Here is a 12,596-nt window from a genome sequence, read left to right on the forward strand (position 1 = left end):
TATTATTTATTTATAAACAAAAGCACTAAAAACTTTAAAACATCATAAAAACAAAACATCTTTAAAAACATTTCTTAAAAAAAAAGCTTTAGTGGGGTGGGTTATGTTAGATCTCCCATATATCTATGATGTGTTTTTAAAATGTAATTTTATTGTGGGTTTAACACTTGGTTTTAATGTCTTGTCTCTGTTTCTAAGTCACTTTGGGTCAATTTTTGTGAAAATAAGCAACTAATAAATGCAATAAATGATTTATAAATATATGCCCCTCACAGGCACACCTAGACTGACTATTATTATTATTATTATTATTATTAATTATTATTTATTGGATTTATGAGTCACCCATCTGGCTGGTAATCCAGCCACTCTGGGCAACGTACAAAATAAAACATCCACATACATTTAAACATTTAATATCTCAGACTAGAACAATGAAACCTAACCCACCCTAAATGCCTGCCTGAAGAGCCAGGTCTTCAAGGCCTGGCGGGACCTCATTATAGAGGGGGCATGAGGGAGATCATTTGGAAGGAAATTCCATAGGGTGGGGGCCACAAATGAAAAAGCCCTCTCCCGAGTCCTCACCAGTTTGGCTGTTTTAACTGGTGGGATGGAGAGAAGGTCTTTTGAGGCTGATCTTGTTGGGCGGCATTGTTGATGATGCTGGAGGCGCTCCTTCAGATTGACTGGGCCGAAACCATGTAGGGATTTAAAGGCCAAAACCAACACCTTGAATTGGGCCTGGTAAGCAACTGGTCAGTGCAACTCCTTCAGCACTGGAGTGATGTGATCTCGCCAGTGGCTGCCTTTAATCAGGCGCGCCACCACATTCTGTACCAGTTGCAGCTTCCAGACTGTTTTCAAGGGTAGCCCCACATAGAGCGCATTACAGTAGTCTAGGTGAGAGGAGACCAGGGCATGTACTTAAGTGTGTAGAATATGTGCAGCTGTGCTGGCTGGGGCTGATAGGGGATGTAATCCAAAACATCTGGAGGGCACCAGGTTTGCAAAGGCTGCCAGGGTGATGCAAGAGCCATTCAACAAAACCTGCCCCTGCAAGGTAGAATTCCCCCAGCTTCAACAGCTCCTTCTTCCTGCAATTGTCATGATGCTACAGACTGGAACTCCTCTCTTTCTCTCCTTGCTTGTCTGAGTAGAACCCTCTTCATAAGCAGACACCAGGCACCTCAATCACTCTCAGATGAATCATCTTTTATTTCAGCCCAAAGTTCTCTGTATATAATCTCATCTCCCCTTCCTTCTGTCCTTACTAGGATTAGATCTTCCTCCAGATGCTAGATCGACAGACTGCCTCTGGCCATCAAGTCTATTTACGAAAGGGGCCAAATCCTTTTACAAGCACCCAACTGGCCTCCATCTCAGGCACTCACAGCAGCACACAGAAGGAAAGACAGCGATATCCACTTTGCAAAGTTTTAGCTAAGATGTTACAAAATAGATGTAAAAAAACCCCACCCCACCCCAAACAAAACAAAACCCTACCCCTAACCCCAGGTATTCATTCCTACATGCACCAGAAAGGGCTCAGAGCGTCTTTGGGCTGCCATTCAATGCTGGCCCTTGTCTTTAACAGGGATGCACATTTTGCCACTTGCTGCCCCAACACGGCAGACGGCATCTGCTCCTCTCTTCCTGCCACCACTGGCCTGCCAGTCCCCTCCTCCACAGTCACTGCTGCTTCCAGGGCTTGGAAGGAACGCTAAGCAGCTATCCTGTCCACCAGTCCTTTTAAGGTGAAGGGCCTGCCGCAAAGGGAACTCCATCCCACTCCTAAGCAAGGAGAAAGAGCAGAGCTGGGCTTTGGTGGCTCTGGACTCTCTCTTTCTCTGGGCCGGAAGTAGAGCGCAGGCAGCTCCTCCAACAGCTGCTGCACTTGGGTATCCCAGGTGCATCTTTTTGGTTTTAGAAGTACCAGGACAGACATGGCGGCCAGGACACGCCCACTGCAGGATGGTGAGAGGCAGGGAGCGTTGGCAGGTAAGTGGCGGCAGGAGAGAGGGGAGGGCCCATCTGCTGTCTGTTGGCAAGAGACACCAGCAGGGCTATAAACTAAAAAAGTCCAGGCTCCTGTGGCGGCAGAGGTTGGTGGTCCAGGTGACATCTGCCCGGTTTGCATTCAGCAGCATCTGCTGGAGTTCGTTGCTGACCCGAGAGAACTTCTCCTCGTCCACAGAGCCATTGTGAAGGTTGGCGGAGGTGGGGGGCCACGGCAAGTCCTCCCCATAGCAGTCCACTGGGTAGGGGTAGATGACAAGCTGCAAGTCCAAGAGAGCCACCGTCTTATGGAGGAGGTTCTTCAGCCCTTTGGCCGAGATGGGGTTGCCAAACATGCCCAGGTAGCGCAGCCGGGAACAGTGGCAGAGGGCAGGGAGGAGGACGCTCAGGTGGGTGTCCATCAGGCAGCACTTCATGATGTCCAGGTGGAGCAGAGTAGGGGCAGCCTGCATGAGCAGGCCTCGGAAAGGCTGGAGAAGGCAGTCAGAGAGGTTGTTCCCACTCAGGTCCAACTTCTTCAGGGCAGGGGTGTGGAGGCTCTGGGAAAGGTAGGCCAGGTCGTTGGGCAAGAGGTAACAGAAGGCTAGCTCCAGGCTCTCTAAAGGGCTTTGCAATTTGCTGTGGGAACAAGGAAGGGGGACAGTCACCAACCCTTAGTACATCCTCTATATCCTCATCTGCTAATGCAGCTCCTAATTACTCTTACTCATTTGAAGTCTCATTTACTTACGAGTGAGTAATTTGTAAAATGAACTCCAGCCCTGAGCTCAGAGTGGCTCCCCCCGCCGCCACGTTTGGGGAGAAAAAAACCCTCCTTCAGCCAGTTCCATCCTATATCCTAATACTGAACTCATTCGCTAAGTGTGGATCCTCTTTATACAAAACCTCAGAGTGATTTACATAATAAAAACATAAAACACAAGACATCAGCTCATCAAATACAGTTAAACATTCAGCAGGATGACCAATATATAGAAAGACATTCCAGCAACAGCAGCTCCGGTTCATTCACAGACCTCCCACAAAGGCTGAACAGCTGCGTCTTCAGGCGATGCCTTAAAGTCATCAGTGGGTGGGCAACAGTTTTTATCTCAATGGGAGATAGAATGGTAGGGAGTTCTATACGTGAAGTCAAAAGAACACCACTGATGCATAAGGGGCAGGTATCAGACAGTTTGGTTTACCCCAAGGTTTGCAGAAGCACAAAACATATTTGGAAAAAAACACAAAGGAGAGAACTCTCAAAACAGCCCAGTGAGGATCAAGCATGTTCCGTGGCTTTGGAATGCCGGATGAGTGTTGGGGAGCAGGGGGAATCATAGAATAGTAGAGTTGGAAGGGGCCTATAAGGCCATCAAGTCCAACCCCCTGCTCAATGCAGGAATCCAAACCAAAGCATTCCCAACAGGTGGCTGTCCAGCTGCCTCTTGAAGGCCTCCAATGTCGGAGAGCCCACTACCACTATGGGTCATTGGTTCCAACGGAGGTAATTGGAGACAATGGAAACCAGAGTAAGGACGGAACGGAGTATCCTGGAATAAGATAAAGCTGGCTAAAATCCTGAATGCATTCTTGACATCCACGGTCGGAGGCAGTGTGTTTCTGAATACCAGCTGCTGGTAACTGCTGTGCTCAGGTCCCGGTTGCGGGTTTCCCATGGGCATCCATTTGGCCACTGTGAGAACAGCCAATCTGCCGGCCGGCCTGCTGTAAGACCCAGCCTATTACCCAGCACCCTGTAGAGGCTGCAGCTGCCAAGGCCCAGGCTGCAGCCACTGCTGCAGCCTCCATGTAGCTCACACCACCCCGACTGCGACAACATGACGGCGTGAGGGCTTACATTTATATATATATAGAAGTGTCTTTTCTCAACCACTGCCGAGCATCTGATTAGGGAACTATATGTCTACTACTAATTACACAAGTTGCAAACTTTTGGGGCATGGAAATCAAATCAAGCCCCATTTTTAAATGGGCCGACATACAATACCAAACACCCCCCGAGTGCAAGCTGAGCCATCTACAAGTATATTTGTGTCCTCTCTCTTTTTCATCATTTTCCGTTGTTATATCAAAGCAGTTTTGCTCCAAGGACAACCGATGCTTCACCTGAAGAGGCTGCGGCACCATGAAGATACTAAGAGCACTAAGCAGATGGAAACTCCAGTGCTCAGCGGTGGGACACCTGCTTTGCATGCACATGCAGACAATACTGAGCTAGATGGAGCAAGGGTCCGACCAAGGGGGTTGGACTTGATGGCCTCAGAGGCCCCTTCCAACTCTACTATTCTGTGATTCTATGACTCAGCCTAAGGCACCTCCCTGTGTTCTTAAGTAGCTCTCAAGCATGGTTTGCCTATTGTATGTTCAGAAGTTCAATCTCTACTGTGGGTTCTTAAAAAACTACACGAGCACAAGTGACGGTTTTGCACAACTTTCTTCTCCCTCTCTCTCATTCACACACACACACCCCTTTTTTGTACAGCTTACCTTAGTAACAGTCTCAGCTTGCCGGAAAGGCGGGAGGAGCCCAGGTTCAGCTCCTTGAGGCAGGTTAGACGACTGAGCTGCGTAGCAAAGTACTGCAGGCTCCCCTCCATGCCCACCATGCGGTGTCTCACGTCAATGTTGCTATAGGGCAGTTTCAGGCTCGCCAGAGTGGTGAACTTGGCCAGGTGTGGGAGGACAATATTCAAGCCGGAGAGACCGAGGGTGTTGAACCTCAGATCCACCTGCCGGACCCCCACCGGGTCCAGAAACTCCAGGATCCCCACGGTACTGGCGATGGAGAGCTCCTCTGCCCGGAAGTCCCGGCACCTCAGCCGCAGAGCGTTGCTGCTGTTGATCTGCAAAGCATCCTTCAAGACTCCGTAGGAGGTGCTGTTCACAAAAAGATCCACCCAAACTTCCATGGACACAGGCTGCGAGGGGGAAAGGGCCACGGAGTTGTTGTAGGGGCCTTTCCTCCTCTTGGATGCCCGTTTCATGGTCTTGCTCTGCTGCTTGGAGAGATCCAGGCAAGCCTTCGCCAATGTGACCGTCCTGGACCAGAGGCTCATGCTTTCGGGGCCCTGCCCTTCATCCTGGAGGCCAGTCATGTCTAGCACCTGCAGACACTGCCCTTTGCTGCCAGGGAGGCCAGAAAAGAACAGCCATTAGAACCATCCCCCTCCCTCAATGCACATCCTCACCCCAACCCCTTTAGGAGAAAACCTGTGGGCACATGAACTGTCAGGTACCTCTTATTGCGGTGTCGATCCTCCAGCATTTTAATCAGGTATGTCACCACTCCCGAAATAACCATCTGGATGCAAAACTTGTTGGGTTTCTCCCGGATCAGGGCACGTTCGCAATGCTGACATTTTCGCAACAGCTTCTGAAAACTGAGGACTGGAAAGGGCCAGGTCTGCACTAACTGTTGCAAGCACAGGTTCCTCTTGTCCATGAAGGCCGCCTTGAACAAGACAGGGTAGAGATCCTTTGGGAGGAAGGTCAGGGCATCCTGCAGGATAGTGAGGTCAGAGACGACCTTCTGAGCACAGAGGAAGACCAGGGAGTTCATGGCAGCAACCAGGCAGACAGCGAGCCAGAAGGACAGGGCCACACCACTGAAGGAAGAATTTTTATTAGATTTATCTCCTGTTCAGCTCAAAAGAATCAGCATAGATGAAGGTCTCCTTACACCCTTTACTCCTGTGGAATGCTTTTGCCAGAGGTGTGCCTGGTGCCATCACTATCAACCTTTAGGCACCAGGTGAAGACTTTATTTTATTTACCCAGGAATTTTGCTCCTAATTTGGTGTTCATCTTTTACTGGGCTGGATAAGATGTGTCTTTTTTATGTTATTATGGGATGAGCACTTTTAGTTAAAAATCTTGTTTTACCTTTGATGTTTTTAAAATTTTATATTGGATGCTTTTTAGAAACTGTAAGTTGCTGTAAGACCATTTTTTTGGTAGTAAACAGTAAACCAAATCTAATAAATAATTATAATAGAAGCATTGGTTGAGAAACGATGGCTGGCACAAGGCCACTCAATGCTGCTTCCATACACACACACCTAGGCTGGGTGCACACCATGCATTGAAAGCACATGCCTTCCCCAAAGCTGGGAGTTGTAGTTTGTTAATGGTGTTGGGAACTGTAGATCTGTGAGGGCTAAACCAGTCCCCAGGATTCTTGATGGGGTAGGGGGACATGTATTTGCAGTGTGTGGTGTGTATGCAGCCACACACTCTCTCTCACACACACACACTTTTCCCAGCAGTTCCCTGTGAGTGTTCAAGTTTGCTTCTTTGGGAAGGCCCTTGGACAGCCCACCCTAGTCTTTCCTAGCCCCTCGTAGCGATTTAATTCCCCTCCAGTTTCGTCCGTCCATCCTTCCGCTCTCTCTCTGTCTGTCTGTCTGTCTGTTGGTGGGTGGGTGGGGCTGGACATCCAAATGAGGCTTGCCCAGAAGAATATTCTGATAGTTTGTGCCCTAGATGAATTAGTAAAAGGGGTATGTGTCTGGATTGAGCAGGAGTGGTCCCAGTATCAGATCGTGATTTTTAAAAATAAGTTTTTATTAGAAACATAGAAAGGGCACACAAAGAGAGCATAAAAAATTTGAAATTAGAAACCAAACATCAATAAACCTGCAGGAATATAAGGTCCTGTTTAAAGATACCAGAAACAACGTTCATGAGCAAGAAAGTACATATTACACTAGAAAACTCACCGGAACCTGTTTTAAATGCCCTTGAGACATGGGCAGTAATAGATATTTCCTGAGGATGTGCAGAATGCATGTCTCGCCCTTGCCATGACCAGCTCTCCACACATCTAGGTTTGGGGCTGAGGTCTTGGGGGGGCATGAGAGAAGGCATGGACAGGATCCTTGAGGGACCATCTCCAGCCACACAAGCCACCATCGGGTGCCATCAGGTGCGTGCTTGGCAGTGCCTGAGGCAGAGCCTTCTTCGCTGTGTCTCCCAGACTTTGGGATTCCCTGCCCCAGGAGGTTCATCCACCCCTTTCCCCGACGGCATTTTGGCACAAGGTAAAACTGACTAACCTCAATGGCTGGTTTTAGTTAATGATTCATTCCTGTTTTGAGATTTGCATTCTCTTGGTTTGTAAACCTCCTTAGGTACTTCTCTTTCCAACAGAAAGGTGGCCATAAATATTTAAACAAATAAATTTTAAAAAAATAAAGAATGAACAAGGAGTGTTTCCAGTTTCTCCCCTAAATTCTGGCACCCCAGGCTGAGTGCCTCTGAACACGTGCAGAGAGCCATACCCTTGAGTAAAACCAAGCTTTGTTTTTGTTTTGAAGAAAAGCTCCAAAGGACAAATTGCTTCTGGGCTGTGCAGCAAAGTGCCCTTTCCGTTCAGCTATGAAGCAGCTTTTTAAAAAAACAGTTTATGTCTTGAGTACGTCTGAGGATGTGCAGAGTGCTCTCTTCTGAAGGTTATCTCCATTTCTTTTTGCACTGTTAAACACACCTTGAATTACATAGAAAACTAATTAAAATACCACCTATTCCCTCCCCACAGCTTGACACAGATCTATCCTGGTAACTAGCCAGAAGGGGGATGGAACACAGGGCCAGTCGGACACCTTCCGTGCTCATGTGCATGGCCACAACAGCCAGCCAGGGCGGAGGTACTGGCATCCCCCAAGGCGAGCCGTTACAAAGGTCCAGCGGGAGAAGGTGTCGGGAGGGGGAACGGAGAGGAATGGGAAGGAGTCTCAGCAGCCTGGCTGGTGATCATCGCCTGTTCCAGAACGTGGCTTTCTCAGGCCAGGAGTGGGGCCCCTGTTTCGGCCCAAGGCTTTCGAGGGCCACGTACCAGGACTGGACAGGGCCAGAGGCAAAAGTGGGCGGAGCAGTGAATATACATTTTAGCTTTGTGCAACGGGCTTGTTTCCACGCCCAACTTGCACACACCTCCTCTCTATATTTGCTTATTTTATTTAACAAAATTTGTATACGGCTTGAATGTAAAGACCTCTAAGCAATTTACAAAAAATAAAAATGATAATGCTAGCACTAACAACTTGAATTGGGCCTGGTCGGTCACTGGCAGCCAGTGCAGCACTTTCAGAACCAGTGACACTTGGTCCCATCAGGCTGCCACACTTAGCAGCCTAGCAGCCACGTTCTGCACCAGCTGAAGCCACCAGATCATCTTCAAGGGCAGCTGCATATACATGGTCCAGATGGGAAGTCACCAGAGCATGGACAACTGTCTGGGTAGCCTCAGCTGGATATTAGCACTCCTAGCCATGGTAGGCACTTATGTCTTTCGTGACAAATGGACTTATTTTATTTTTAGCAAGAGGGCAAGAGGGAGGGGATAGGAAGGAGGAGAAGGGAGGGTGGGTTTGATCATTTGCATACGTTTTGAGTTCAATGGGTTTAATTTCTGTGCAATCATGTTTGAAAATGGAAATGGACTGCCTTCAAGTCAATCCCCACTTATGTTGACCCTATGAATAGGGTTTTCATGGTAAGTAGTATTCAGAGGGGGTTTCACCATTGCCTTCCTCTGAGGCTGAGAGGCTGTGACTGGCCCAAGGTCGCCCAGTGAGCTTCATGGCTGTGTGGGGATTCGAACCCTGGTCTCCCAGGTCGTAGTCCAACACTGACTGGGAGAGGGGCAGGGAGGAGAGGGGAAGGAGATTGGATGGGTGGGCACTGGGTAGAGGGGAAGCCCCTTTCCTTTCCAAAAGGAAAACATTATGAACAGTATCATTGCTTTTCAGCGTTTCCCCCACCTTTTTATTCTACAGCAGGCACATGTAGCCTCCCACCCAAATTTAAACCAAAGCTTTCCCTGGCCACATCCACGCCAGGCCTTTATTCCACTTTGGACAGTCATGGCTGCTCTCAAAGAATCCTGGGAAGTGTAGTTAGTGAAGGGTGCTGAGAGCTGAAAGGAGACGCCCTGATCCCCTCACAGACCTTCAATCAGAGCGGCTGACTGTTAAACTATATGGCCACTGCAGCTCTGTCAGGGGAATAGGAGTCTCCTCTCAGCACCCTTCACAAACTACACTTCCCAGGATTCTCTGAGGGAAGCCAGGACTGTCTCCTGAAATCAAGTCTGGTGTGGGTGGGGCCCCCTGATTAGCCAGGCCCAGCAGCTGTGAGGTTTTTAGAACACTAGTTGGTTCTTACTGAGCATGCCCAACGCTTTCATTGGCTTCCAGCCAAAATTTATTAAATTAATTAAAAATCAGCCAGGGATTTTTCAACTTTTAAACTGCAGCAGATGAAGGTCAGAGTGTGGGGCAAGGTCAGTATTAGGATTACAGGTACTCTGTGAACATGGCTGATTTGTAATGACTTTCAACAGATTATGAGAACTCTGGCAGAAAAAAGTCCAAAAGGGCTCTGAGGTTTTTCTCTCTGTTTTTTCACTTTGAACTGTCTGTTCTCTCTGACTGTTTTGTGTATCGCCATGAAAATTGACAGGGTTGTTAAGCAAGCCTCTCTGAGTCCAGGACTATAAGTCTTGTAAGGTTTTGTTTTGAAATGAGCTTATGGGAACCATCAGAATGGCACGGGGAGCTATTTTCCATTTAACATTGCGGAATGTGAAAAATCCCCACTGGCTATAGTATACAGCCACTCTTGGGCTGTATAAGAAGTCCCAGGACTCTTGGGAGGAAGCCACATACTTGCCATGTACACAGTGGATGTGCCACAAAGGTGTGTGGTGTGGAGAAGCTGGAGAACGCCCTCTGATTTAGTAGGGAACTTACACCTGGTGTGGGAAGAGGGCGGGAAGTCGCTCCCAATTTGCACCCGTTTCAGGAAAAACGTCACTCGCTAAACAGTTTGTCTGCCGGGCTACCCTAAAACAAGGAGGGCAGGGCCACGTTTCTGCTTTCCGGAATTAAACGGCGACTTTAATGCTAACAGGATAGGAAACTGGGGAGCGCTGGCAGAAGGGCAGTATTGGAAGAAGAGCCTCACTATTCAACTCTCACAGCTGAACCAAAGGGCAAACGAGGACACATGCAGAAGCGGCCCATTTAGCGCACTGTCGTCTCCTTAGCTCTGTTCCTACTATGGGGCGCCCCATCTCCAAGCTGAAGGCCACGAAATTCATCAGCAGAACCACCGCGGGATGCTCCGATCCGGCCCCACACAGCCAGCCCAGCTCAGGGGGCAGCAGACGGGACGGGCAGAGCTGCGGGCTCCGATCGGGAGGCTCTGCGGGGAGGGGCGCTTCAGGGGGTCCTCGCCCTCTCCCGCCCTGCGCCCCCATTGCCTACCTTTCTTGGGAGGCGCCCCCCACGCAACCCTGCCGGCCAACATCGCCCGAAGAGGGGCTCCTCCGGCGCTCCCAGCCCGCAGTTCTGGCAGAGAGGCGGGGCAGGAGAGGGACGTCCCTCCTTTGCGCCCTTTCCTTCCGCTCCGGCGTCCTTTCTTAACCCTTAAAGTGGCTGGAGCTGCTCGGCTGCTTCCCACGGAGACGGAGGGGAGGCGGGAAGCCCCTTTCTGGCCTGTGGCCCTTCCCCGTATTAAACATAAGAATGCCATGCACAGTTTTAAAAAAGGCTCCGAAGGAACAGCTTAAGTTAGCCTAAACCCTGTTTCCTTTACCTGTTGGATTTCTCTGTGCAGGGACTTTTCTGCTGACTTGTATTGGCGCTGATATTTGATATTGTATTTGTCAGGCATCTTGTTACTTGTGTGTGACCCCCGATTTAGCTTTGGACACTCCCCCCCTCCATCTGCAAAAGATGGTGCACCTTTGCTCAGGACGTGAAGGGGATGGATATTTGTGTCATCGTCTGTGAGTGCAGCAGAGGCTGTGACCCACATCCAGTGGACTGGGCCCAGGAAATCCTCTTGGCACTTTGGCACTCCTGGTTACCCCAGGGAAAGGCATAGGAGTGGTGGGAGGCCAGGCTTGAGGGAGGAATCCTGAGCGAGTGAGGATTGGAGGAGGCCAGCAGCAGGCAGAACGAGAAGACCTGTGAGGCTGAAGCCCAGAACTTGTCTCCTTAGCTACTTAGCTGAATCCCAGAAGCAGAACCTGATCCGGGCTCCCTCATCCCCAAAGTAAGGAAGAAAATGAAGCACAGCTCTCATTCTGCCTGATCCCAGGGCAAGGTGGAGCTGCGGGTGAGAATTCTCACGTGTAGCCTGTGAATGCAAGAATTCTCGTCTGGGGGCCCCAGCTTTGTACCCATGTGCATAAGTCCTTGGAGGGGCAGCACCAGAGTCCTCAACATCATGCGTGCTCTGGGCCCCATAAACCCTCTGGGTGGCCCTGCAAACCTGACCGTGGTGGTTGTGGCACAAATAGGAGGTCAAAGACCAGAATGCTGAAAAGATGTAGCTTTATTCTGTGCACAGAGGCACCATTGATTTCTTGTATGTAAAAAATTCCGTGTAAAATATGCTAAAGCCCAACGCGTTTCAGCTTGTGCAGTCAAGCCTTCATCAGGGGCTAAAATACAAAATGTTGAATACTTTTTTAAAAACTTACTAATAACTTAAACACACATATTCATTTCTGGAAGAACACAGTTACAGAAATATTGCAGCCAAATGTTGCTTTCATTAATCTTAGAATATAGTTACAATACTCTAACAACTTAAATACATACTAACAACTTCAACATACACATTTTTGCATTTCTGGAAGAACACAGTTACAGAAATATTGCAGCCAAATGTTGCTTTCATTAATCTTAGAATATAGTTACAATACTCTAACAACTTAAATACATACTAACAACTTAAACATACACATTTTTGCATTTCTGGAAGAACACAGTTACAGAAATGTAGCTTTCATTAATCTCAGAATATAGTTGCAAAACTCTTAACAACTTCAATACATCTCTAATTCTAAAAAAATTACAAAAATAATACTGCAGTCAATATTGCTTCAATATTTTCAAAATATACTTACAAAATTAAATTCTTCAGTAAAATATTAAGACAAACTTTTTCTGGTATCTTCCTTATCGCTGTTGTCATGTGAAGCAAACTGAAACCAAATTCAAAGAAATATAGAACTCTGCAACATGCAATGAGTTGAACCTGCTTGATAATTACTTCACCACACCTGACTTAAGTTGACTGTGTTTGTTCTGAATTAGAGTAGAGGTAACAGGTTGAATTCCTCATTTAACCCATCAGGAATCATAGTACCTAATTGCAGAATCCAATATAGTTCTCTACGTAATAAATTGTCTATGTTTTTTCCAAAACCCAAAACTTGTATTCTGTTATAGAATGAGGACACTGATTATGATGTTCTACAAGAGGCGCCCCTCTTCTGTTATTCCTTATCATATCACTTGATCATATCACTAATAAGTTAGAGAATAGTATAAGAAAACACTGGCATATAGTGGAACATCTTAAAGGCTGTCAGGAACCTCCAAGGATCTCTTATAAAAGAACAAAGAATCTTAAGGACATTCTACTACATAGTGATTTAAAAGACGTCACTCAACATAGACAGAGCTTACTCCCAGGTACAACTTCTCCCCTGGGTCATCATCCCTGTGGCCACTGCATTTTTTGTAAAAACACCAGCAGAATGACAGTTTTTGTCAATC

General features: G+C 47.9%; 2 protein-coding genes across 2 annotated transcripts in view; both read right to left on the reverse strand.

Moving 5' to 3' along the window:
* The window catches only part of LOC133381949 (H-2 class II histocompatibility antigen, E-D alpha chain-like), a 411,219-nt gene that overhangs the window by 98,931 nt on the left and 299,692 nt on the right, over positions 1-12,596 (reverse strand). The gene's annotated exons all lie outside the window — the stretch shown is intronic.
* LOC133381934 (leucine-rich repeat-containing protein 14-like) lies at positions 1,195-10,486 on the reverse strand. The gene is made up of 4 exons (XM_061621539.1): positions 10,290-10,486; positions 5,259-5,627; positions 4,510-5,145; positions 1,195-2,637 (listed from the first exon to the last, which is right to left on the reverse strand). The coding sequence occupies exons 2-4, from the start codon at positions 5,579-5,581 to the stop codon at positions 2,067-2,069; spliced, it is 1,530 nt and encodes a 509-aa protein (XP_061477523.1). The 5' UTR covers positions 5,582-5,627; positions 10,290-10,486; the 3' UTR covers positions 1,195-2,066.

Source organism: Rhineura floridana, chromosome 3 (assembly GCF_030035675.1).
Source record: "Rhineura floridana isolate rRhiFlo1 chromosome 3, rRhiFlo1.hap2, whole genome shotgun sequence".
Lineage (NCBI taxonomy): Eukaryota > Metazoa > Chordata > Lepidosauria > Squamata > Rhineuridae > Rhineura > Rhineura floridana.